This window comes from Hyperolius riggenbachi, chromosome 1 (assembly GCF_040937935.1).
Source record: "Hyperolius riggenbachi isolate aHypRig1 chromosome 1, aHypRig1.pri, whole genome shotgun sequence".
In the NCBI taxonomy this organism is placed as follows: Eukaryota; Metazoa; Chordata; class Amphibia; order Anura; family Hyperoliidae; genus Hyperolius; species Hyperolius riggenbachi.
Genome location: NC_090646.1, coordinates 479,771,527 through 479,797,638, shown reverse-complemented (window position 1 = coordinate 479,797,638; position 26,112 = coordinate 479,771,527). Strand labels below are relative to the sequence as shown.

The window sequence follows — 26,112 nt, the reverse complement described above, 5'->3', positions numbered from 1 at the left end:
TGCAGGAACGCCCCCAGTAGCCGTTTAAGCAGGGAATACTTCGCCTCCCTTCCCCTTGAGACTGGCGACAATCGCATGTAGCACAGCAGTGTGTGTGTGTGGGGGGGGGGCAGTGAGAGAGTGGCGCGGGACACACACACACAGACAGAGGCATGTCATGCAGCAGGGAACATGCCTCTGTGTCCCCCCTTGTTCTAGAAACCATGTTATTTTCAACCTTAGCTTCATCAGTGTATGTTTGACATTGGCATCCAGAATTTGTTCACATTAACTTCTCACTGCACCTGAATGGGAACGCAATGAACGGCAGCATCAATTAGATACCTGTGTCATATCTTCCTGAAGTTACAGTGCCACGCAGTAGTGTTCACGTGAATCGGAAATAATGAGTGAGAAAATCTTGTGGCCAAATAGTAAAACTACATCTAAACACATTTTATTTAATAAAAATACCAACACGTACATCTAAAATTAACTATATCCCTTCCAAACTCCCCCACAGTACCCATACATTTTTTTTGTATAGAAAAAATAAAAAAATACATAAATAGTTGCCTTGACTGAAATAGGTATGTCAAGAGGGCATATTACTGTTATTTTTTAATTTGTGGACTAATAATTAATGATGGACGCAAAACTGAAAAAAATTCACCTTTATTTCCAAATAAAATATTGGTGCCATACATTGTACTAGGGAAATATTTTAACCTCCATGGCGGTAAGCCCGAGCTAAGCTCGGGCTAAGCCGCCGCGGAGGATTTCTCAGGCCCTGGTGGGCCGATTTGCACAATTTTTTTTGTTACACGCAGCTAGCTGCGTGTACTACACGATCGCCGCCACCCAACGCGCAGCGCCGCCCCTTCCCCCCAGACCCCTTGCGCAGCCTGCCCAATCACGGCCAGGCAGCGCTGAGTAGATCGGGACTCCCTCCGACGCCATGACGTGGATGATGTCGATGACCTCATCCCGATCGTCGCCATGGTGACGGGGGTAATCCCATTATGAACGGTATTTCCTGTTTGCTCTGATCGCCGGAGGCGATCGGAAGGGGAGGGGGGATACCGCTAGCGCTAGGCTATCTACATGATTTAAAAAAAAAAAATTTTTTTAAAGTGCTGCCCCCCTAGCTATTTTATTGTAACGCCAGGGGGGTTAACAGTTGCAAAAACTGGGACAAATAGGCAAATAAAATGTGTAGGTTTTATCCACAGTAGAAAGTTTTATTTTAACACTATAGTGGCAGAGAACTGAGAAATAATAAATATTTTCAATTTTTTTCTTATTATTCCAATTAAAATGTGTTTAGAATAAAATCATTCTTAGCATAATGTACCTCCCAAAGAAAGCCTAATTGGTGGCGAAAAAAAGACAAGATATAGATCATTTTGGTGTTATTAGGAGTGATTAAGTTATTGGCGAAAAAATGGGAGGAGAGCTGACAGGTGAAAATTGCTCTGGTCTTAAAGGGGTAAAAACTCCTCAGTGGTCAAGTGGTTAATGGAGTCCATTCTGCCTTCTAGCCGTACAATGGTTCCAGTGCCCTAGCTAGCCTCTGGCTTTCTTGGCTGCTGCTTTGCATACCTCACACTCTAAGTTTTGTAAAACAGCAATAGATGGTTCTACATGCAGAGCATGTCTGTGCAAGCAATTATAGGCGACGGTTGGTATCTTGCCAGGTACGGAGATGCTGACATATACAGATACACATGTGTGCAAAACAATGCAGAGTCCGAAGAGGAACTAGGTAGCACAGAAGCAGATAGAGGAGAATGTTTTTATAGAAAACTTCAAGGGCCCTGGCCAAGTAGTTTACTAAATCAAAGTTTACTACATCAGAATTTATCATACATTGCACATATTTATACAGGCGCATGGTCGAAGCCTGTGAACTAATTATAGCCAGAGGTTTACAGTAGTAGTTGAGCATCAGTTGGGTTTAATGGTGATTTCAGCGATCCATTTTGCTTGAAAAGACTCAGAGCTGAGTCTTCCTGCTGTTTTTTTTACTTACCCGGGGTTTCCTCCAGCCCCATAAGCAGGGCCGGATTTACCATTAGGCAATGTAGGCACGCGCCTACAGGAGCCTTTTGATGAAGGGGCGGCTCCCTCCCTTCCCCTAGCGCCTCCCTCCTTCCCTATGCATAGTCCTGAGCAAAGCGTAAATGAGAGTTTAGTCACCTGGCTCTCTGCATTTCACTGACAAGATCTCCCTTCAGTCAGGGCACCACTAGCTGGTTACCTAATGCTAAGGTACACCTGTAGCTACCTATTACAGGTAAGGGAGAAGTGACAGCTGGGCCAGCCAGCACACTTTCTGTGCGGTTCAGCGGGGGTTTGTGGGTTTCTGGAGGGTGCCAAGACATCTGTGCCTATAGGCTCCTGTGATGTAAATCCGGGCCTGTCCATAAGCATGGATGTGTCCCTCGGTGTCCTCCTCAGCGCCTACGTTCAGCCGCAATCTTCCCCGGTAAGCGGCTCAATGACATCAAGCGCAGAAGGGCCCGGCTGAAGTCACTCAGTCAGACTGAGTCCGGCTGAGCCGCGTACCGGGAGTTGACTGCGGCTGAACGGAGGACTGCGGGAGGACGGCGAGGGACACATCCATGCTTATGGGGCAGGAGATAGCCCGGGTAAGTAAGTAAACAGCAGGAAGACTCATCTCCCGGTCTCTTTAACTACTAGTCCAAGGAATGTGGTAATACAAAATATCTTACCACCAAGTTAATCTTTTGTTTGTTTGTTTTTACCTATTTTAGCTTTATTGAGTTAAAGCTGTAATGAAGAGGTGCCCACACTTTTTCAGCTTATGCGGTACTTTGAGAATTACAAATTAAAACTGATCTATCAGGTAGAATCTACTTACAAAGGCAAGCCACAACTGCAGCACATGCACAGCGGCAGTCCATCAGTGACTACCACAAGCCTCCAGTCAGTTAGATGCATATCACGTCCTCCTCAGTAAGCCAAATAGAACAGTTAAGGTGGCCATATACTACCTGACTTGGTAGCCGATTGACTATCCAATTTAATTATGAAATTAAAATAGGTAATAGAGCATGCCCGATCGATGATGTTACCAATTTCAAAAGTTATACCCTCCATAAGTATGGAAATCCTCAAAAGGCAATTGCAAAACAAGTTGGATATTCCCAAAGTGTTGTGTCAAAGCACATTAATCTAAAGTTATGTGGGAGTTTGGGAGCATCCAACTTAATTTGCAACTACCTCGGGGGATGTCAATGATGGTTTTCTGCACAACTATCAGGTCAGCAGTCTTTCCCATGGTTGCAATTCCTACTGAACCAGACTGATTTAAAGTGTACCAGAGATGAATCACCCTCATGTATTTTACCATATATATCAGTGGGAACATTAGAGAAAACACCTACCCTGTTCTCTGTTTCATCCTTCACTGCTCAGCCTGCTTATCATCAGCCCTGCCCCTGATAAAATCCCTGACTGAGCATTGAGTCTGGCTTTGCTCAGGAATCATTATAGCTGAGTCTGTGTTCTCTGATGTCTTTTCAAGCCCAAGTCTGCCCCCTTCTGGCTCTGCTTTCTCCTTTCTGTATACTTGCAGCATCACAGAGAGCTGTGATGAGATGGGAGGAGCTGCTAATGTAAGGGTATATTGAAAAAAAAATTGTAATCTATATTTGTTTTGTCAAAAGAGGTTTTTTTTTAGAAATGTTGATTTCATTTTACACACAGCCCACTAAACAATATGCTTTTCTCATTAAAGGAATACTGTAGGGGGGTCGGGGGAAAATGAGTTGAAGTTACCTGGGGCTTCTAATGGTCCCTCGCAGACATCCTGTGCCCGTGCAGCCACTCACCAATGCTCCGGCCCCGCCTCTGGTTCACTTCTGGAATTTCAGACTTTAAAGTCTAAAAACCACTGTGCTTGCATTGCCATGTCCTCGCTCCCCCTGATGTCACCAGGAGTATACGGCGCAGGCACAGACCATACTGGGCCTGCGCAGTACCCTCCTGGTGACATCTGCGGCAGTGAGGACACGGCAACGCAGGCGCAGTGGTTTTCAGACTTTAAAGTCTGAAACTCCAGAAGTGAACCGGAGGCGGGGCCGGAGCATTGGGGAGTGGCTGCGCTGGCACAGGATGTCTGTGGGGGACCATTAGAAGCCCAGGGTAAGTTCAACTCATTTTCCCCCGACCCCCCTACAGTATCCCTTTAACTGTGTTTTGAATGGCGTTTTAGTAAAAAAAAACAAAAAAACGGCAAACCAGAGCGGCGAAAATACCAGGTATAGTATTTATTTTTGTAAAATCTACTGGACGATATGTTTATTTTGTGCCAAAGCGTTCATCTCTGGTTTCCTTTAACCTCCTTGGTGGTAATCTCGAACTACCGCGCAGGAGGTTTTCTCCGGCCCTACTGGGCCGATTTGTTTAATTTTTTTTTTTTGCTGCACGCAGCTAGCACTTTGCTAGCTGCGTCAGCACACCGATCGCCGCCGCCCCGCCGCTATCCGTCGCGCTGTGCGCCCCAGACCCCGTGCGCCGCCTGGCCAATCAGTGCCAGGCAGCGCTGAAGGGTGGTTCGAGACTCCCAATGATGTCCCGGCGTCGGTGACGTCATCCCGCCCCGTCGCCATGGCGACGGGGGAAGCCCTCCAGGAAATCTCGTTCTTTGAACGGGATTTCCTGATCGGAGATCGCCGAACACGATCGAAGCGGGCAGGGGATGCCGCTGAGCAGCGGCTATCATGTAGCGAGCCCTGGGCTCGCTACATGATATAATAAAAAAAAACTAAAAAAAAAAAAGGTTCAGGGACCCTTTGCAGGTGTTTTGGATTAATAAGTCTGAAACTTTGAGCCTAGAATATTGAACCTGTTCACAATATTCTAATGGCCTGAGATTTTGATTTCAGGGTTCTCATAAGCTGTAAGCAATAATCATCTCAATTATAGCAAATAAAGGCTTCAAATATCTCGCTTTGCATGCAATTAGTCTATTCCATATAATAGTTTCACCTTTTAAGTTGAATTACTTAAATAAATGAACTTTTGCATATTTTAATTTTTTGATTGTCACCTGTATATATTGTGTAGACCACCTTGAAAGATATTAGTGCACAATATTAATAATCAGTACACAATAACAATTATTATAATGTAATATGTACCCGGCCTGAATGAGAAGATGGGCAGACATTCACGAGGTGACTGCAATCTTTATGAGTCTCACCAGTATGTGTTATGAGTCATGGAAAGTATAAGATATACACATGAAAGAGTGTGTGGGGAATGCTTAATGGATGGTGCAGAAAACACCTGCTGTGGAGTAAACACGGATGTCATTTTCCCTTAAAGAGGAAGTGTCACATTTTGTTAAGCAACTGAACGTCACTGTCCATAAATAGCAAAATTCAGCAGTGGAAACAGAAAGTGTTCTACATCCTCTTCTGAAGAACTTAAAGTCTCGTAAGGCATGTACAAAGGATCACAGTACTAAATGAGATGAGTGAGCTTACCTGTTATGGTAGATGTGTGTTTCTTTCATGTTATATTAACATTAACCTTTCACTTGGCAAAAGCTGTTGTTTGAGCCAGTAGGTCCTGTCATGCACACAGCAAGGGGGGGGCTTGTGATATCGCTGCATGTGGTGTGTGCAGCTATCAGTGTGTTATTCACCTCACTACCGTAACTCCCCTGCACGTGGTCGGCCTGATCCCTAGTCATGTGATAAAACTGGTACAGTCTGTAAAAAGATTAAAAAACCCTGGTCTAAGGCACAACCTGACAGGGAGGTACCACAGGACCATGCTAATTACACTTTTTTTGTAGTTTTTAGGCGGATCAGGCAGCGTCCATTACCGCTCCTATGTCCTCTTCTTCTTATTTACTTTTGCTTCTGTGGCCTTTGGGGTCACAACGCTGCAGAAGCAGCTCTGTGCTCTTCTCAGAGAGCACATATCGCTGATTGGCGTGGAGGGGGCGGGGGAGAGGCAAGGAGCAGGCAGTGGAGAGCCAGTGAGAAGGCTCTGATAGACAGGGAGGGGGAGTTACACAGGAGTTCCTTATTAGTTTGCCGACAAGCTGCATGTTGGCAAATTCCGGGGGGGGGGGGGGGGGTTAGCGTGGAGCAGGGGACACTGAAAGATGCAAGGAGGGCTCACAGAGGCATGTCCTTCAGATGGGAACATGCCTCTGTATCCCTTTTTTACATCTCAAACTGCATTGGGTACACTTTAAACCAATCAACTATACATGTATTTTGCACTTGTGTAGTTGAATGTTATAATTGAACTACTCATGTATCTGTCCTCCCCACTATTGTTTTGTACTCTGTTTAGTCCTACAGAAGATGTTGGTACTATATGAATAAATTAAAAAAATAGTAGTGTAATAATAATTGCAAGTATGGTTCATAAACTAGAGGAGCGTAACAACAAGGAAAGTGAAACTGAAACTTATCATAATCATGGCAGAGTTGATTAGCATTTGCAGGTGGTATTAAAGGGAACCCCGGTGTGAGGGATATGGAGGCTGATATAATTATTTCCATTTATATAATGCACATTGCCTGGCTGTCCTGCTGAGCCTCTGCCTTTAGCCATAGACCCTGAACAAGCATGCAGATCAGATGTCTGTGACAAATCTGACAAAATTAGCTGCATGCTTGTTTCAGGTGTGTTATTTAGACCCTACTGACCAGAAAGATCAGCAGGACTGCCAGGCAACTGGTATCGTTTCAAAGGAAATAAATATGGCAGCTTCCATAAGTCTCCTACCTCAGGTACCAAAGTAGAGAGCACAACATTTCGACCAATGCAGTCTTTCTAAAATGCTTACAGAATGATTGTGCAAAACCACATTTAGGTGCAACAATTAGCATAAAACACACACACTAAATTAATGAGTGGGCAAAAACTTAAAGAGACAAGCCATATTGCTAATCACAAAGGGAAGTTTACAGAAAACATTTCAAATTAAAGTTCTTGTTCATCCCATTCTGGGCGAGCGTTCCCAGATTGCTGATCCATCTACTTTCCCTGCATAACAAGGAGGTCTGGGGGTCCACACCATCTCCACAGAACACCTCAAGTACACACCATCTCAAGCCCCCCACTTTGTATTTACATTCAAAAAAGTGTGGCCCTACAGGAAATCAAATTGGTCATCAGAAAAAAAGTTTCACTTACCTGGGGCTTCCCCCAGTCCCCTGCAGACGATCTGTGCCCGCGCTGTCTCAAACCGATCCTCCGGTTCCCCACTAGCAGCTAGTTTAGTTTTCGGCTGTACTCCTGCACGACTCTGGACGTGTGCATACTTGATCGCACTCCCGCCACTGTGGCTGTTCTGCACAGGCACAGTACGCATATCACGTACAAACGTACACGTAGCAGGCATTCTGCGCCTGCACAGGACGGCCACAGCAGCGGGTGCACAATCAAGTATGCGTGCGGCTACAGCCCCGCATGCGCACTCCCAAAACTAGCTGCCTGTGGGGAACCGGAGGATCTGTTTGAGACAGTGCGGGCACAGGACTTCCCCAGGGGGCCCCAGATAGGTGAGACTTTTTTTTACTAGCTCAGTTAAGGTTCCCTTTAAGGGCAACGCCTCTGACACAGGAGACCTGTGCTTGTATCTTGGCTCTTCTAGTTCAGCACCTATTCAGTCAAGAAGTCCTTGGACAAGTCCCTTTAACACTTCAGGGTGGCCTATTGAGTGCTCTCTTAGTGGCTGCAGCTCTAAAGCGCTTGGAGTCCAACAGGAAAAAATGTTAGGATTTTTATTAAATTATAGACCAACTTGGGAGGTTTCTACTTATTAATGTAACTATGGCAGATGGTGATATATGGATACTTAAAGTGATCCCCAGGTGAAAATAAACTGATGAGATAAATCAGTTTATTTTTACCTCATTTTCATTTTAACTCTAAGGCTATTTTTACACTTATTATGATTTGCCACCTCATATTCTCACCCTAGAGAATCCAAATGTCAAGAACCACATGGGCTGGTATTGCTTAGGAAGAAGAGCCCCACAAGAATGCAACACAACCTCCTCTTCAAAGGCTCCATGCTGGTAGTTATGGGAACTCTTTAGACAACCCCTGGCCTGGTGTTGTGCCTGGTAATGTCAGCGTAGTGCTATCCTATCTCCACATAATGGTAACACTGAATGTGGTAATTCATAGGTGAGTTACAGATATGGCAGTGTTTCTCAAACCTGTCCTCTTGACTCTCCAACAGTGCATGTTTTGCAGGCAACCTCACTTATGCACAGATGGTGTAATTAGTGTCTCAGATAGGTGGATTCCATGTAGCTGAGACACTAATTACCTCACCTGTGCATAGGTGAGGTTGCTGCAAAACATGCAGAGTTGAGGAGTCAAGAGGACAGGTTTGAGAGACACTGGCATATGGGTTAATTTATGTGCATTTTTTTGTCCTAGGATAAGAAAAAGAACCAGCTAAAACCCCATGTATACATCTATATCTAAATATTTTAGGGTGTAGGCTATGGAAGTAATCTTCACTCTGTGATCCCTTGAGTCTGGTTGGTTAAGTCTGTTTTGTAAATTTTGGTCACTGAGTCCTTGGAGTAAGTTTGGCAGGTTAGTTCATTCCTGTGAAAGTCTTTGTGTAATATTGGAAATGCCATCCTCTCATTATGCAAGCACACACTCTTCTACATCAACCTACTAAGCAACTGACATAGACACACAAACACACGTACCACATAAGAAATAATACACCATACACATCGCCCACACTCACAAAACCACATCCTTTTTCCACCTCCCTCACACACAGCACACCCTAATGTATTTAGGACATCCATGTTCCCAGTACTGCTGTAAATACCCTTTCTCCTCTGTTCCTAGAAATACTGCACCCCAGTTCAGCAGCTAAGGAAAATTCAACAACCCTCCCTTTTCAGCTTTGTTCATTGTCCATGCAGTTCTGAAACCCTATTCGGTTCCCTACAATGCTGATTAACACTGTTGTTTTTGGTTATTCTGCATCCCCACCTCTCAGCTCCATGTAATTTTATAACCCTACCTTGGCTCCCTGTAATGCTACTTCTCTCCCCACCCCTCTTCTCCATACCTGGCTCCAAGTAAATCTGCACCCAATCTTTGTCTCACAGTACTTTTATACTCACACCTGAGCTAATTATATTGCAAATCTTTGCCTTGTCTTCTTGTAATGCTGCCCCTACTATGCTAGAACCCAGGCCTTCTAAACCTACCACTTTCAGCTCCCTGCTGTGCTGCTTCAGCTTAACAATTATCAGAGTGGAAAACGATGGTGGGAGATAAGTTCTATTTTATACAGCAAATAGACAGTTGGGTTCTTCACATGATAGGTTAGAGAAGTCATGAGCTAAGCGAGAAATTTGGGTGTCATCAGCTTTGAAGTAATACTGAAAACTGCATAAGAATATTAACAGTCTCAGACCAGGAGTGCAAATGGAAAGGGGAAGAGGTCCAAGAATGGAGCTTTGTTGTACCGCAACACACAGCAGGCATGGGTAGTACTGGAACGAGACAGTGAAAGAACACTGAGACAGGCAATAGGAAATCCAGGAATGTGCAGAGTCCTTCATTCTTAGTGATAAGAGTCTGGAGATGCAGAAAGTGACACGGGAAAGGTTGAGGACTATTGAGTTTGGAGAATGGGCCTTTGGATTTTGTTTCCAGGACTAACATGAATGACTTTAGTACAGACCGTTTTAGTTATATGGTGGGAACAGAAACCAGATTGGCGGGGGTAAAACAAAGAGCTGGTGGAGAGATAGCCAGACAGTTCTGAAAAGATGTGCCATTCCAGCAGTTTAGATGCAAAGGGGAAAAACAAGACTGGACATTGGACAGAGAGGCTTCTCTGTCTTAGCTTTATATGAAGAGGATAGAAGGTTAAGGTTAGGCATTGTGATTGGGTTTATGTTAGGGGAAAGGCACCAGGAAGGGGATCAGACAGGTTGAGCTTAGGAACAGGCATCAGAAAGACGTAATGTCAGAAGAGGAGGTGGGGGCATAACTGAGGGGTTAACAATACGGGAGAGGAAAGACTTGGGGCCTATTTCCACTGGGGTGTTGCATCTGTTTTCAAAACGAACGCGGCACCCCTGCTGGTGCAAAGTCTCACTCAATTGCCATAGCTGTACCTTGCACAGCTATAGCGATGTGCATGCGTGCTGTGGTAAACTGCAGCATGCCGTCCAAATTGCACCGGCATGCCGCCATTCGGTTGACAAGGCTAGCGATGGCATAGGTAGCGTTTCCCCACTCAAATAACATGCAGGGAAATAATGAAAGATTCTGCAGGAGTGGAAACGGGCCCTTAGGTGTCAGGAGCAAGATAACTTTAGGGATAGGTGTCAGCAGTAAGGTCGAAGGGGAGGTTAGAGTTAGGCCACCAGTGCAGGAGAAGCAACGATTATAGAACCAGAAGCAGCAGCCTGTACCCAAAGTAGCAGAGTGTCAGCAATCATTTTCTGATACTTAGCACCTGCCTGAATGTACCTGACCTAACCCATATGCACCATACGTTAGAGTTTGTATAAAACTACATATAACAGCACATAAAAGACTTCCCCAGTGTGGAAAAGGCTTGTAACTGCTTGCTATTTTAAAGGTCACCTTTGACATATTAACAGTTTTACAAAACAAAAAGCACAACATTTCTATGTTGTGTTGCTAGGCAGCCATGTAAAAAACCATGCCTACATTCATCTCAAAGTTCCTATATAACAACCGTTTTTCACAAGTCTTGGTATTTATGCTTAAAAAAAAAAATGAATGCTTCAAAAAAAAAAAAAAAAAAACGATGTATAAAAACATTCAAACAGTGCAAATATTTCTCCTTATAAATAAAATGTTTCTTACTGTAGTCATTATGAGACACAAAGCCCCATATCAGTACATACACGAATGAAAACCCAACAGTCACAAGAGTTCAACTGTACTTGGGCTAGGACTCGCCTGCAAAGATTGGGACTCGATTCCTCAGGGAACAGGGTGGGGCCAAGTGCTATGGAGGAGGGACAACAAGCGGTCCACAACGGAGCCAATTCCAGTGGTGGGAGGTGCGGGGGGACACAATGTGCTCAAAGGTCAGTCAGGTGTTGAATGTCAATAAAGGGCAACGTCAGGGGGCTCCTGTACACAAGCTAGGTTCTCGTCTAAGATGGTTCGTAACAGCGCCTCACCCAAGTTTACTCCAGTGTGTACATATCAATAGAAACTACGGGGGTTGGACAAAATAATGGAAACACCTAACATTTTGGCATCATAATCTTTGAACATGTTTTAAGCAATCAAAACTTGACATATGTTAATTTTTTTTAATTTTTGTTATTTGATATGTTTAATTAATTTTTACAGATATTTAAACAAAAGTTGGTTATAATTTATAAAAATGGCAGATCTCTCAGACTTTCAAAGAGGCCAAATTGTTGGTGCTCGTATGGCAGGTGCTACTGACTGCCCGAATGCTTGGCATATCAAAAGGTACTGTCTCAAAAGTAATGACTGCCTTTGAAAGAGAAGGAAAAACGTTGAATTGTTAGAAAAGCCCGCAAGACCACGGCTCCTAAAATCACTGCAGAGCTGAATGAACACCTACAGAACTTAATTTCCACAAAAACTGTTCGTCGGGAGCTGCACAAATCTGGATTCCACAGAAGAACTGCAATTAAAAAACCTCTACTCTTAAAGACAAATGGTTCAAAGCGTTTAGAGTGGTGTAGAAATCACCAGAATTGGACCCTCGAGCAGTGGAAAAAAAATTGATTTTCTCTGACGAATCATCGTTTACCTTATTTACGACCTCCGGCCGAGTGTACGCTTGGAGACAGCCGAAAGAAGCATTTCATCCAGACTGCCTTCTCCCAACCGTAAAACATGGTCGGGGTTCTCTAATGATCTGGGGTGCTATTTCTTGGAAATCCGCCGGGCCAATGATTTCCCTTAATGGAAGAATTAACAGACTATTTAGGAATTTTGGTCGACCAATGTCATCCAATGGTTCAAGAACGGTTTCAGGAGGGGAATGCCATCTATCAAGATGATAATGCCCCAATCCATACAGCTAGAATTGTTAAAGAATGGCACAAGGAACATTCTAATGAAGTTGAGCATCTCATCTGACCACCACAATCCCCAGACCTCAACATTATTGAGCATTTATGGTCGTTATTAGAGATTCAAGGAAGAAGTCGATTTCCGCCGCCATCGTCTCTAAAAGAACTGGAGGGTGTTTTAACTGAAGAATGAGCTAAAATTCCTTTGGAAACAATTCACATTTTGTATGAATCAATACCTCTGAGAATTGAGGCTGTAATTACCGCAAAAGGTGCACCTACACCATATTAAAATATATTTTGTTGATTTTCAAGGCGTTTCCATTGTGTTGTCCAACCCCTGTACATTAAGATCTACACACATCAGGCACTTACTGATAATACACAGCCAGTGTGCAATGCTTTTGTTATATAAAATAAATCTTCCGGCTGCTCGGATGTGTATATTTTTACCAATTAATATACCCATATCCACCCTTCTTGTCCAGTGTACCATCCCACCCCCATCTATGCAGGGCAGCCACTATCAGTTCTGCCATACACAAGGCACTGGACAATGAGGAAGGAAAATGAGTTACATGTGAGACTCTTTGTATTCTACTATAGGCAGAAGCATGGATAACCTATTCTAGTTGTGCTTACCCTACACTTAATAAAAAATAAAAAAAAAATCCACTTCACACTTTTATGTTGAAAATACACCAGACAGTTAAGCCTTCTTAAGTGCTGGTTAAGTGTTTGGTAATTATCTTCTCTTTGCAGTACTATAACCCATCTTTGTCAGCATACCCATTCAACTTTAACCTATTCTTTAAAGCGGACCTGAACTCAGAACGTCCTTTCTGCTCTAAAAGATAAGCAACAGCATAATAACCTTTAGGCTGCTTTCACAGTGGGACGTTACAGGCGCACGTTAGAGCAGCCTGTAACGCAGCCCAATTCACAGTAATGAAAAATCAATGGGCTGTTCACAGTGCCCACGTTGCGTTACAATGTAACGCTACACGTTCAAATAGAGTGCAGCATGCTGTGCGTTATACGCGGGTTTTAGCCGCATTAGACTGTTTGCACATGCTCAGTAATTAGTTTTTGGGTTTTTTGGTGCAGTAGAGGAGGAGGGGAGAGTCCGCTATTGCGGCCAGCCACATGGCTAATTATTATTCACTGCACTGCAGTGTTTACTTCCTGGAGCGGCCGCTGATTGGTTGGCGGGGCCACGTGATGCGGAGTGTTCCGATCACGTGGTCTCCACAGTCTGTAGGAAGCTTAAAGCGGCTCTATGTAGCGTTCTCCTAATACCATCACCATGCATTGCGTTAGGGGACGTTATGCGACCTTAACGTCCCCTAAAACGCAACGTCCAAATGTGAAATGCCCTTAAAGAAAAACATCTCTTTCTTACAGCTGATACAAATCCTGCAATAAATCTGCAGTGTGTCTACTTCCTGCTGTTTTAATGGAAGCAGACATAGGGTTACCATCCTGCACATACAAATGAGCTGCTCTGCAGAGGCAGCCAGCTGACACAACTGAGAGATCAAATTACAACTTGTGATTAGTCACAGATGAGGGGGATTTAGACAGACTAAACTCTGTAAATACATACAGGGTGGATTAATCTATGTTTTCCTTGCATACTGTGCATGAATTTACTTTAACTAAGCATGTCCACAAGACCTGGGGTATCCCTTAACATGTAAAATTATGCTAGAACATGTATATGTCCTTTGAACTTATTGAAACTGTTAAAGTTTTTGTATAAAGTAAAAGGTAATTTCTGGATGAAAAAAAATGCAAATTTAAACTATTTTTCCTTCAAATTGCAGAGAGCTTAAGTTATGAATTTATACAAGCACAGGTATGGTTGTTAACAAAATGTAACCATTACTTACATCATGGCCACATTACTTCCATCTATGATGATATGTCTTAATTGGTCATTTCCTTTTTCATTCCTTAGGTTAAGTTGAAAAGGCGTTTGCATTGCTTCATTGAATCTTAGTGCACTGGTCACAACAGGAGCATTTTCATCTTCCTTAGCAGCTTTGTCTTTTGGTTCCTTCTTATCTATAGTTTCTTGCTCAAGGCCACCATGGAAGATATCCTCCACTGGGTGATTACTTCCCATTGGCTCATGTCTCAGTATGTCAGATGCTTCTGTTGAAGGCTTAATGATATTTATTTCAGGTTTTGGGTGAGGAAAATTTCTCTCATACTGCAAATCTAACTCATCATGTCCTGTATTTTGAGGTACATTTGAAAAAGGATCCTCAAAAGTATTTTTTTGATTGAGTTTTCTTAGGAGTCCAGCCACAGAACCATCTCCAATGTCCACAATCTCACTGGGAGAATAGCCACAATTTATGGCAGCCGATTTCATCACTTCTAAGAGGTAATCGTCATCATCATCACTGTCTTTTGTATCATTGCCACAAGTGGCAGCTGAGGCTTCTTTCAGGGAAAAATGCTTGAGTACTGGACGACTTCTCTTTTGGTCATGACCAGATTGTTCTAATTTAACTTTATCTAGAATCTGAGATGGCTCCTGGATTCCATTCTCTGACAAAACCTTAAGCACTATAGATTCCTGATAGCCCATTGTCTTAAAAAAATCTAAAAGCATATTGAACTCTTTTTGGGTTCCCATGGAAAAACAGGGATGTGAGCTGGATTCTCCATCTTCCCCCCTCATAATAGTATCAAGCAATCCAGATATCTGCTGGAATTCATCATCGTCTTTTTCTAATGTTTCCACTCGCTCGTGTGGTTTATGTCTTTCATGAATATATGATGCAGAGTCATCTTCACTGAACTCTACTAAGGGTCTTTCCTGTCGGCTAAGTGGCACCTGCTGGTTATTACCATGCCATTTATTGTTCCTAACCACCTCACGTGGCTCAGAAGCTCTCTCACGTAAAATTCGTCTAACAGGCCTCGGCCTAGTTATTTCCACCGGTTGCGATACTCTGTCAAGCCTCTGACTCTGGTAATCCACTGGTGTAGAATGCATAGGATGCTGACAAATTGATTTGTCCAAAGGTTGTTTGGATGTCTCCTGATTTATGGGTCGTTTTGATCTAATGTCTTTATCTTCCTCCACAAGAGACAACAGCTGTTCCTTGGTAGAATTTGGAAGAATAAGAAGGTCCAGTGCATGATGGTCATTATGTTCCTCTACTAAAGCCTTGAAATTCCTTTTGATGGTGGTTATCAGTTCCTCTGGCTTGCCTTCATAGTCATCTAAAAAAGCTTGAATCCGGCTGTGGGCCATTACTACTCCCTCTGCTAAGCCAGAGATTCTAAGGAGTCCATGGGTCTGAGGTCTGATACATGCTGAGGTAGCTCTAATTAAGCAGTCCAGGAAGAGACCTTCAGCCCCAACAAAGATGCAGTGCATCTCCCGAGGATAAGTAAAATCTTCCATCAGCTCTGGAGTGCAGAGTCCTTTAATATAATCCTAAAGGAATAAAAAAAACAGTTATTGTGTACTCTGTCATCGTTATGTAAAATCCATGACTGCTGAATGTTCTCATTTATACTGTCTTCATTTATACTACTTTATTGTGCAACATGTCACCTTTATACATTCTTGTTTAGTACCATCTTGCTAAAGATCTATAGGAACTTGCATAAGAATTCAGCTCATTGGATTTTCCCACACTGCACTGTGCAAGAGACAAGAGACTGAGGCCAAGAATGGCAAGTACTCGAGAATGGGGAAAGCCAGATGATCCAGATGTAAAAAGCTATCAGAACCTGCCCCACATGATGTGCAGCTTGGGTGGTGGCTCTAGGAAGTACTGACTTAGGAAGGCGTATCAGCTAAACATTGGTTATTTAAGTTACGTGAGATAATGAAAATGCAATAAAATTTACTTTCATTCCAAGATGTAGCACTGGAAATTGTGGAAAAGTCCAAGGGTGTATCCAAGGTACTTTTCTAATTCAAGATACTTGTCTAATTAACTTTATACTGGATTATCCACCTTCAAACAGAGCAATTCACACTACAACTCACAACAGCTTGATTATGCGAGCTTCTCCTTATCTCCTGTGTCAGTGGCTAGCAGGTGTAAAACTACAAATCATGGGGCCCCCAGCACATTTAGAAAGGACCCCCTCTACATTCACACCTCTTTCCCTCCATAGTAACTGCCACAGTCAGGGGTTCCTGGGGTGACCTCCACATAACAGTGTGGCTGCTAGGAATGGTCAGGGTCATGCAAATAATTCTGAGTTGCAAAGATTTTATTGCAATGGGCCAATTTTGTATTTTATTTATTGTATTTATAAAGCGCCAACATATTACGCAGAGCTGAGGTACTAAAGGACTAGTCCATTTTCAGGCTGCATACATTTACATAAAAATGTGCTCAATTCTGCATAAACTCAGAATTATATACATTTCATTGACCATCATTGGGGCTGCCCATGACACTCATAGCAAGTGTGCCCACAACACCTGTCCCTTGTATCAGCCCTCTGTGGAGCATTCATCTAAAAACGGCACCAGGAAATTTGGGCACAGGGTGAAGCCGAAAGACGGTTAACCTCTCTCTCTTTTTTTTTTTTTTTTTTTTTTTAACTATCCCCCTACTGATTGCTTACTGTATTTTTGGACTATAAAACTCAGTTTTTCTCCCCCAAAAGTGGGAGAAAAAGTCACTGTCTTATATTCCAAATGCAGGCCATTCCTGACCTATGAACGCCTGCCAATAAGAACCCCCAACCCGCCACAATGTCGGGGACTCCCTGTACTGTTCCCATCCAGAGGAGGACAGAGGGGACAAATGGAGGATACAGGGAAACACAAAGGGGCATGGAGGACACAGGGAAACACAAAGGGGCATAGAGGAGGACACAAGGAGACACAAAAGGTACATGGGGCATGAAGTACAAAAGGGGGCATAATCCATAAAATGCCCCTTCTCCATGGATGCACCAGATTTAGTATGTATATTTTTTCTCCTGGTTTCTGTCCTCTAAACCTAAATAAACATAGTTTTACACTATGTTGGCCATGTTTGAGTCTTAGGAATTTTGCTGTTGGCGGAACACGCTGATGGTATCCGCAGAGCATTACTTGCTGGTCTGTGCTGGGTCAGCCATGACCTGTTGTGAGAGGCTTTATTGAGTATATGGTGAAGCAGCACTGGGTGTCAGTGTAACAACTGGGAGCACTGGTAAAGTAATTTATGCCCCAGTCATACAGTATCACACTACTGCAGTGCCTTTCTGTTTTCTATGTTTGGAGTACTCGAGAGGTGAAAAGACCACATTGAAAAGATCCTGTATACTGGCTGGGCCAGAAGCGCTGTTTGCTGATCCTGAGAAGGGCAGCCCAAATATCTGGTGAGCGTATAGTGTAACCATTCACCACAGGAGGATTGGGAGAAGTTCCTTACACCCAAGGATTCTGGGAGGAATTTTATATGGACTTTGGGAATGTTTATGCATTAAGGGACATTGTTTTATGATTCTTCTGTATCTGTAGAGCGCCGTTATTACTCCCCATACAGAACACGTAATGTTTAAATGCACTTGAGGCACATTTATACACTATGGGGAAGCAGCAATGCAATTTCATGCTGAATTCGATCCAAATCGGCCTGTAGTGTACGAGCAGCCAACAGACCTCTCTCTAATCAGAACCGATCAGAGAGAGATTTGTCTCTTGGTCGAATCTGCCCATCATTGCTAGATGTATGGGCACCTTTAAAATGCACCCAAATCTTTCTTTGCACGAAGCTATAAAAGTATCCCCTGGTCAGGAGCCAACAAGCTGTGCAACATTGCTCAGGAGGAACCTGATTTATGATAAGAAAACTTCCTCTTCTGTGTAGTTAAACAGTCATTTGTAATCTGAAATATTTTTAGCGGGTTGGGAAATTTTGTAGATGTTTCCAGCCAGAACACATTAGAGGGTATATTGCGGGGTCTGGGACTGCAGACAAAACATCAGCCTAGTGTGTGTAACGAGTTGGGGAGCTGCCATCTGCTCATAACTACACAGGAGCAAAATCACTGAAGCAGTATATTGGCATTACTGCTCGGAAGCTACTTTGAATGCTTTTCAAGAGGAAATGTGTGGAGAAGTACAGGTATTATAATTCATATGTATTCAATCTACATTGCTATTTTAGGCAGAGCTGTTTCAGGCTTTCTAACCAACCTTTGTATAGATGTGAGGATGGTTTTCAGTGCAGTTCACTCTTACATCATAAAGGTTCCTCGGTCACATTGCTGCATGTGTCATCAGCATAGTGCTAATTCATAGATGGTCAGGTGGCTAGGAAGTATTAGTCATACAGGCATCAAGAGATGATGGAAGTGTAGTTAGAAATAATGCACCATTAGTGTTTCCATTGTGGTTAATATATAAGAAAAGGTGTTGCTAAGAACCATGTGATAGTCTGTCCTTACCTGCCTGCCACAAGATTCAGCTGCCTCTGGGGACACACGTGCTAATATTTTCTTTGTCACCCAACCAATACAAGGCTCCTAAAAGATGAACAGGGAAGGGGAGTGGCGAAGATAAAGGGTCAGGAAGTGGGCAGCATGGTTGTGGAGTCAGTACAAAAATCATCCGAATCCAAATCTGACTCATTTTATGAAACCATCAGCTCCGACTCCAGGTACCCAAAATTGCTCCGACTCCTCGACTGTTGGGCAGTCTAGATATAATGAAAGATTCTGTGAGACAACCCATAGGAGCTGCGCATGTTTATGCCAGGATAATCTGAGATAAGTGGGACTCCATAAAATAACAACAGTGGTGGCGAGAACACATGATGCTCGCCTGGCCAAGGACAGTGAAGGACAGGCAGCTACTCTTCACAGACTTCCAATAATCCGATTTGATGGGAAGTGGATCATTTAGCCCTGCCACAGAGTAGCTTTCCACACAAACAGAAAAGAAATGGTTTTGGGATTTTTGAAGAGGAAACACACAAAGGACTGGCATTACAAGGGATAAGGTGAGTATACCATCTCCTGTAGGCAGGATTATTATCAGTATGCAACAAACGCTCCCCTCAGCTCCACACCTGCACAGAGATTTTCTTTCCATTCAGGTCCGCAATCTCTGTGCCAGCAAGCTAAGAGGAGTGTCATGGAGAAAACCTGGCCCACAAATACCCAGAATATCGTGCAAAAGTTCATTTATTTCAGTAATTCACAAGGTGAAACTAATATAAAAAAGTGAGCAGTTAAATCTGACAGAATCAACAGGTTTTGCACTAACCGCCCAAATATTAAGATACCAGCCGCCCTTCTTGCTTGAACACAATTTTGGCAGTTAGATTTAGTAACTGCTGTTCAGGGAAGGTTTTTAAAAACAAAGAAAACCCTGAGAATCCCCCTTGAGGAGATGGACTAGTCAAAAACCTGTCAGTTCTGTCAGATTTTAACAGCTCTTTTTTTTCGCTGGTCTTGTAAGTATCCTGCCATAGAACCTAAAGTTGTTCTTTAACAGCAATGACAACAAGTACAGAAGTAATTATACTACAGTTAACATTAATCCAGAAAGTAAATATGACTAGTTAGCTATGCTGCATTCCTAAGAAACCTCTGTTTTGAGGTACTTGGCTAAATACTATTGTATGGACCTATTTATTGGTTTGCTTGTGATAAGGATATCAAGTTGAATTCACCTGGATTAATTGTGTATTCGGAATCCCTTTTAAGGCCCATATACAGCCTGACTAAAGGTACCTATACACTACATTGATTTCCTGTGGATATACAGCAGATTTGATCACTGTGATCGAATCTGCTGTAAAATCTTTAAAGAGACTCCGTAACAAAAATTGCATCCTGTTTTTTATCATCCTACAAGTTCCTAAAGCTATTCTAATGTGTTCTGGCTTACTGCAGCTCTTTCTACTATCACAGTCTCTGTAATAAATCAGACTTGTCGGCCTGTGTCTGGAAGGCTGCCAAGTTCTTCAGTGTTGTGGTTCTGCTATGAACTCCCCCTTACAAGCCCCTCTATGCACACTGTCTGTGTATTATTTAGATTAGTGCAGCTTCTCTCATCTTTTACATGCTGGATAAATCATCCTCTGAGCTGGCTGGGCTTTCACATACTGAGGAATTACAGACAAAGGCAAAGCTGTTTGCAGGAAGAAAAGAGCAGCATGAAACTTCAGTGCATGAGAGCAGAAGGGGGAAAGAAACACACAATGATCTCTTGAGATTCAAAAGGAAGGCTGTATACAGCCTGCTTGTGTATGGATGTATTTTCTATGTGTGGACATACTGTACATCAACCTACTTCCTGTTTTGGTGGCTATTTTGTTTGTTTATAAACAAACTTTTTAAAACTGTTTTTAACCACTTTTAATGCGGCGAGGAGCGGCAAAATTGTGACAGAGGGGAATAGGAGGTGTCCCCTAACGCACTGGTATGTTTACTTTTGTGAGATTTTAACAATACAGATTCTCTTTAACGCCAACATTGACCGATTTCCACCCGTAATCGATAGAATCAGTTGATCTGTCCAGGTGGACAAATTTCGCTCGATCGCTGGTGGGTCAGGAGCGCATAGTTAGCAGCGTTTGATTCGGCGATGACCGATGCAGCAATACTATCACCTGTTCGCCGGCGCGAGTCCCCAGGTCCATGCCGTCCCTTTCTCCGGCTGGCCTTTTTTTCCGTCTCCTCTTCACTTCGTGTCCCGTCTTGAGAGAAGGTGAAGTTTAAACAGTAGAGCACCCTCTACTGTTTGAACTTAAGCTTGTCACAGGACAGGGCGTGAAGTGAAGATGGAGAAGAAGGCCAGCCAGAGAAAGGGACAGCATGGACCCGGGGACTTGCACTGGCAGACAGGTGATAGTATTGCTGGTGGCCGAAGGGGGGGGGGAGGGGGTCCCAAAGGAGGCAGGCCTGGGGCAGCTCCACATCTTGTGAATCGATTACAAGCTGAAATCGATTCAAAATCTGTGTGCAGTGTATGGCAACCAATAGATCCAGCAGCTAATCTGATCAGAAAGGGATCTATCTGTTGGTCGATCAGGTGGCAATCGACCAGTATATTGGCAGTCTTAACCTCCCTGGCATTCAATTTTTGCAGACATGCGTCCGCGGGAGGGTAATTTTTGTTTTAAATGTGTTTTAAATAGTGTAGCTAGCACTAGGCTAGCTACACATGTGCCCCAAGTCCCCCGGCACCGCTCTGATCCCCCCGATCGCCGCCGGCTATATTTACCTAGCCGCGATCCCGTGAGAACCGCAACTTCCCAGAACAGCTTCAGTCGTCGATATGGCAGCGATCAGACATGACACCTGATGTCATGCGCAGTCCCGATCCTCCCCATAGCGACACCTGGAGGCTACTGGAGAGGCTGCGCCATTGTAGACCCAGGGCCATGTGATCACCTGCGGCGGTATGGACGAGCTGAGCTCATCCATACCGCTCAGGTGGTTAAGGCAGCCGGGCGGATCAATTCACCCCCGCAACAGCCACAAACAAACAAACAAACAAACACAGAACATTTATATCGCGCTTTTCTCCTGGCGGACTCAAAGCGCCAGAGCTGCAGCCACTAGGACGCGCTCTATAGGCAGTAGCAATGTTAGGGAGTCTTGCCCAAGGTCTCCTACTGAATAGGTACTGGCTTACTGAACAGGCAGAGCCGAGATTCGAACCCAGGTCTCCTGTGTCAGAGGCAGAGCCCTTAACCATTACACTATCCAGCCACTACAACAGCCGAATGCATTGTCTGCGCCACTCCCCGCATGACGTCATGCACGCTGTGCTCCGCTGTCCCTCTACCCGCCCTCCCATTGCAACATAAAGTGTCGTCAGCTACATAGCTGACATGCATCTGTACAGGCCTGGCCAGCGATGTCAACCTAGGGTATTGGGTCCTGATCCCTGACACATAAGTCTAGAGGTGTGTACGCAGCATTAGGGCTATGGCCTACTACAATGTTTTTAGCTAATGAAAGTAAATGGAGGTGAGCCCATAGGAGTAATTGCGCTTTGCCGAGTTCGCAATCCCGGATCCTGCAGCATTTTTGGAACGATTTAATAGAATGCAGGGCTCAAAATCGCTTTCTTCTAAATCGCCCAGGAAACCACTGCAAAATCGTGCTGCATTAGGCTAAGAGAAGTTTGCAAATGCAAGTGGGTGACCAACCTTATTCTGAAGCTATGACACATGAATTTTCTAAATCAGCGTCTAGCTAAAGAGTGTGGGCTATAGAGGTGCCCCAAATGTGACCGAATGAAAGTGATGCTATCTTCAAATAAAGTGGATAAAGTAAAATTTTCAGTTGCAAACTTAGTTTAAAGTGATGCTGTCATATAATAAACCTGTTAGTTTAAAAACAAACTCGTTGGGATTCTGCCGTTTCTGTGCCAGCGGTCTCTGGTCCTTAAAGGAGTTATCAAGGTGAATCTTAACAAAATAAGTGCTACTTACCCGGGGCTTCCTCCAGCTCCAAGCTCCCAGCATGTCTCTCGCCGAAGCTCCGCCGTCAGTCGTTCGCCGCAGCTGCCCCCCCCGGCGATGACGTCAGGGCGACCTCCAGGTCGGCCTGTACTGCGCCAGCCGCGCTGTCAATCACCGCCACGTGGACCAGATTCGCCTGATAACTCTTTCAAGGGGGCAGAGACCGCTGGTACTTAAGTGGTTAAAGTAGCCTTGACCCTGTTAGCTTAGCAACTCGCAAACGTTCTCACCAAGCCCTGGAACAATTTATATACAGGACACCAAAGAAAATTAGAATGGTTACAGACTTTTATATTGCACTTAAACTTAAAAATCAACAACCTGGCTGAAAAGAAAACCTAGTCGTTAAAAAAAGTAGTTGAAGTAGTTGAATTGAGTTACCGTATTGTAAAGTTCAGTTTGAGAACTTCAGACTTTGTGCTGGAAAAAAAAACTGATATGGAATGTGACTTTTCAGAAAAATGTGTCATAAAATAGCTGCAACCACATGTAGATATTCATACAGAATTTATAACTGAATTGTATTATTCAATTAGAGTGTGGGATGCAACAACACACTCAGACACAAACCGGTCCACCTTACCTTGGCTTGTACTATGCTCCTCCTTTCTCCATAAAGTTGGACCCATATCTGCTGGTGTCCTGTAGATTGTAGCGATAGCTGATCCTCTGTGAGGACTCCTATGATATTCACGTTGACGCCAAACAACCTTTCGATCTGCGACTGCTGACTTCGAAGCTCTTTCTCTGATCCTTGTGGTACAGCAAACTCATCCACGCTCTCATCATCTTGTATGGCCTCATATTCACCCACAGCCATCAGCATTTTATGCAGAGTAGCTTGCCTCTTATGTAACTCTCTTGGTAAGGAGACAGAATAGAAGTGTTATCCTTTAAAATCTTACTTCTTTCCAGCACTGGATTGCTAGCTGTGTGTCCAGTCCCACTAAGCTCACCTGTGGCCATATACTTCCCCCTCCTCTGGTCATGCAGTGGGCCAGTAATGGAGCTATACAAGACTAGGATCTGCTCCAGTTTTGTGTCTCAGGTATAATAATCTTTACTTTCTTTCATGTTCTTCCTCATTCTGTAAAGTTCCTGCTCAGTCCGTCCTCTTTTCCCCGCCCATAGCTGTGTTATTGTCTGTGGTACCTGATCAATACCTTAAAATGTCACTGTACTGTCATAGACATGTGACACTCGTAAGTCCCTCAATCATCACAAATTGTTATTTTCAAGCTGTAATAGGTGACAAGCAGCCCTTGCTGTATGCAATACAAATACATGAGCAGCTTTCTGCCTTTCACTAAGGTGACCAGGCTGCGATAATAATAATATAACTAGCTGTTCTGTTCCTTCCGGTGCGGCTACAGTGTGTCTGTATTTAGCACACAAATCATATTCTTTCTTTCGTACGTTATAAATGCATGTACCTTTTTTTACATTCTCACCCTCCCAGATGAGTGATGGGAAGTTCCTATGTGAGTAACCCTGCGGGAAATTCCACATTTAGCTCACACGGTGGGAGGAGCGAATTTGCTATGCTGCTTTCTTCCATTCTGTCTCCACAGCAAGCGCGCCGCCATATTGCCGAGGACTAAAGTCCATTGACTTCGTGTATTCACGTCTTCATTCATATATTTTGTACTAATGCGTGGTACAACACACACAGCACAGGGCAGCCTCTTCCTCTACCAACCACAGTATATAGGCTGAGATCTGCTGGCCGCTTACTACTGCAGCTGGTCCAGCTGCAAACTAGATGTGATAGTACAGATTACAATTGGAGACCTGAACTCAACGTCCTCTCTGCTCTAAACACTACACAACAGCATAATAACCTTGAAACAAAAACATTTCTTTGTTACAGCGGACACAAATCCTGCAATAAAACTGCACTGTTTTTCCTTTCTGATTCAGGGAAGCAGACATATTGTTAACAGCCTGTGCTTTCAAATGAGCTTATCTGCCATCTCTGCCATGGCAGTCATGTGACAGGTAAATCAAATGAACAGGCTAAACTCTTTAAATATATACAGGGTGAATTTCTCTATGTTTTCCTTCTGTCTTGTGCAAGAGTTCAGGTCCACTTTAATACAGTGAACAGATTTTTGTAGGCTCAACCTGGGACAGGGTGGCGAGGGGGGGGATGGGGGGAGGCATACGAAGCGCACCGTGCCGAAAAATGGGGGGCTGCGCCGCGCCGAAAAACGTGGTGGCTGCGCCGCGCCAAAAAATGGCCGTGGCCATGACATTCTATGGGCGGATATAATGTAATGATGTAACAGCAAGGCATAAGAAAGCAGTGTTTACGCCATGATGTGGTCAAACGAGGATTCACACCATGGGTGTGCAGAAACTATGTGATGCTATTTATTAGTATACAGTAACCACAAAGCAGCAAATATAGCCAACTATGACCATTAAATAATAAATGCAGCAACAGTTACCCCGGACACCAGCAAAAATAAACACAATGGGCAACATGTCAGCACAAAATAAACTCATTGCGGGCAACATGTCAGCACAAAATAAACTCATTGCGGGCAACATGTCAGCACAAAATAAACTCATTGCGGGCAACAGGTCAGCACAAAATAAATGCATTGCGGGCAACATTTCAGCACAAACTAAACGCAATGGGGGCAAACATGTCAGTACAAAATAAACGCAATGGGGGCAAACATGTCAGTACAAAATAAACGCAATGGGGGCAAACATGTCGGTACAAAATACGCAATGGGGGCAACATTTCAGCACAAAATAAACGCATTGCAGGCAACAGATCAGCACAAAATAAACGTAATGGGGGCAAACATGTCAGCACAAATTAAACGCAATGGGGGCAAACATGTCAGCACAAAATAAACGCCAATGGGGGCAAGCATGTCAGCACAAAATAAACGCCAATGGGGGCAAACATGTCAGCACAAAATAAACGCAATGTGGGCACATTTCACCTGGGAAAAAAAAAGCATTACTTACCTGACATAAGTCCCCTTACGCAGCCGGCCTCTGGTGTGTGTGCAGCTCCCCGGGCTCACAGGCACTCAGGCAGAGCAGGGCTACGGCAAGATAGTGTCCGGAGGCGGAGCCCTGTACTGGAGACACAAATAGTCTCCAGCACAGGGCTCCGCCTCCTGACGCCATCTTCCCGTAGCCCTGCTTTGCCTGTGAGTGCCGGAGGAGGACAATGCAGGCTGCTGGAGTGGGGCTGAATGAGACGCTGCGACTAGTTCATTCAGTACGGTGGCCATAGTTCCGGGGCCCGGAGCGGTAAGTTTCCAGGGACCTCATGCAATCTGGGACAGCGCCCCCCGAAGGCGGGACACGTCCCGGGTAAAGCGGTATGGTCACTGTAACTTTAACCACTTGAGGACCACAGTGGTAAATCCCCCTAAAGACCAGGCTGTTATTTTCATAATTGGCCACTGCAGCTTTAAGCCCAAGCTGCAGGGCTGCACAACACAGCACACAAGTGATTCCCTCCCCCCCTTTTCTCCCCACCAACAGAGCTCTTAAACCCTGCCGCCCCCCCAGTGATTATTTTTTTAATAAATATTTATGTGGTTTTTTATTATTTTTTACATTAATTA

At 44.0% G+C, this 26,112-nt stretch overlaps 1 protein-coding gene across 4 annotated transcripts in view; it reads right to left on the bottom strand.

Annotated features, from left to right (window-relative positions):
• Window positions 1-24,024, bottom strand: part of LOC137521846 (protein KHNYN-like) — a 43,357-nt gene extending 19,333 nt beyond the window's left edge. For 2 of the 4 annotated variants that reach the window (XM_068241681.1, XM_068241652.1), the window contains exons 1-2: window positions 23,100-24,001; window positions 13,952-15,516 (exon numbers count right to left, since the gene is read on the bottom strand). In XM_068241681.1, coding sequence (XP_068097782.1) covers window positions 13,952-15,516; window positions 23,100-23,342 — 1,808 coding nt within the window. In that variant the 5' untranslated portion in view covers window positions 23,343-24,001. Of the gene's footprint in view, window positions 1-13,951; window positions 15,517-23,099 lie in introns of all 4 variants that reach the window. The other 2 variants (XM_068241671.1, XM_068241661.1) reach the window with 2 other exon arrangements.
• Window positions 24,025-26,112: the final 2,088 nt, after the last annotated feature.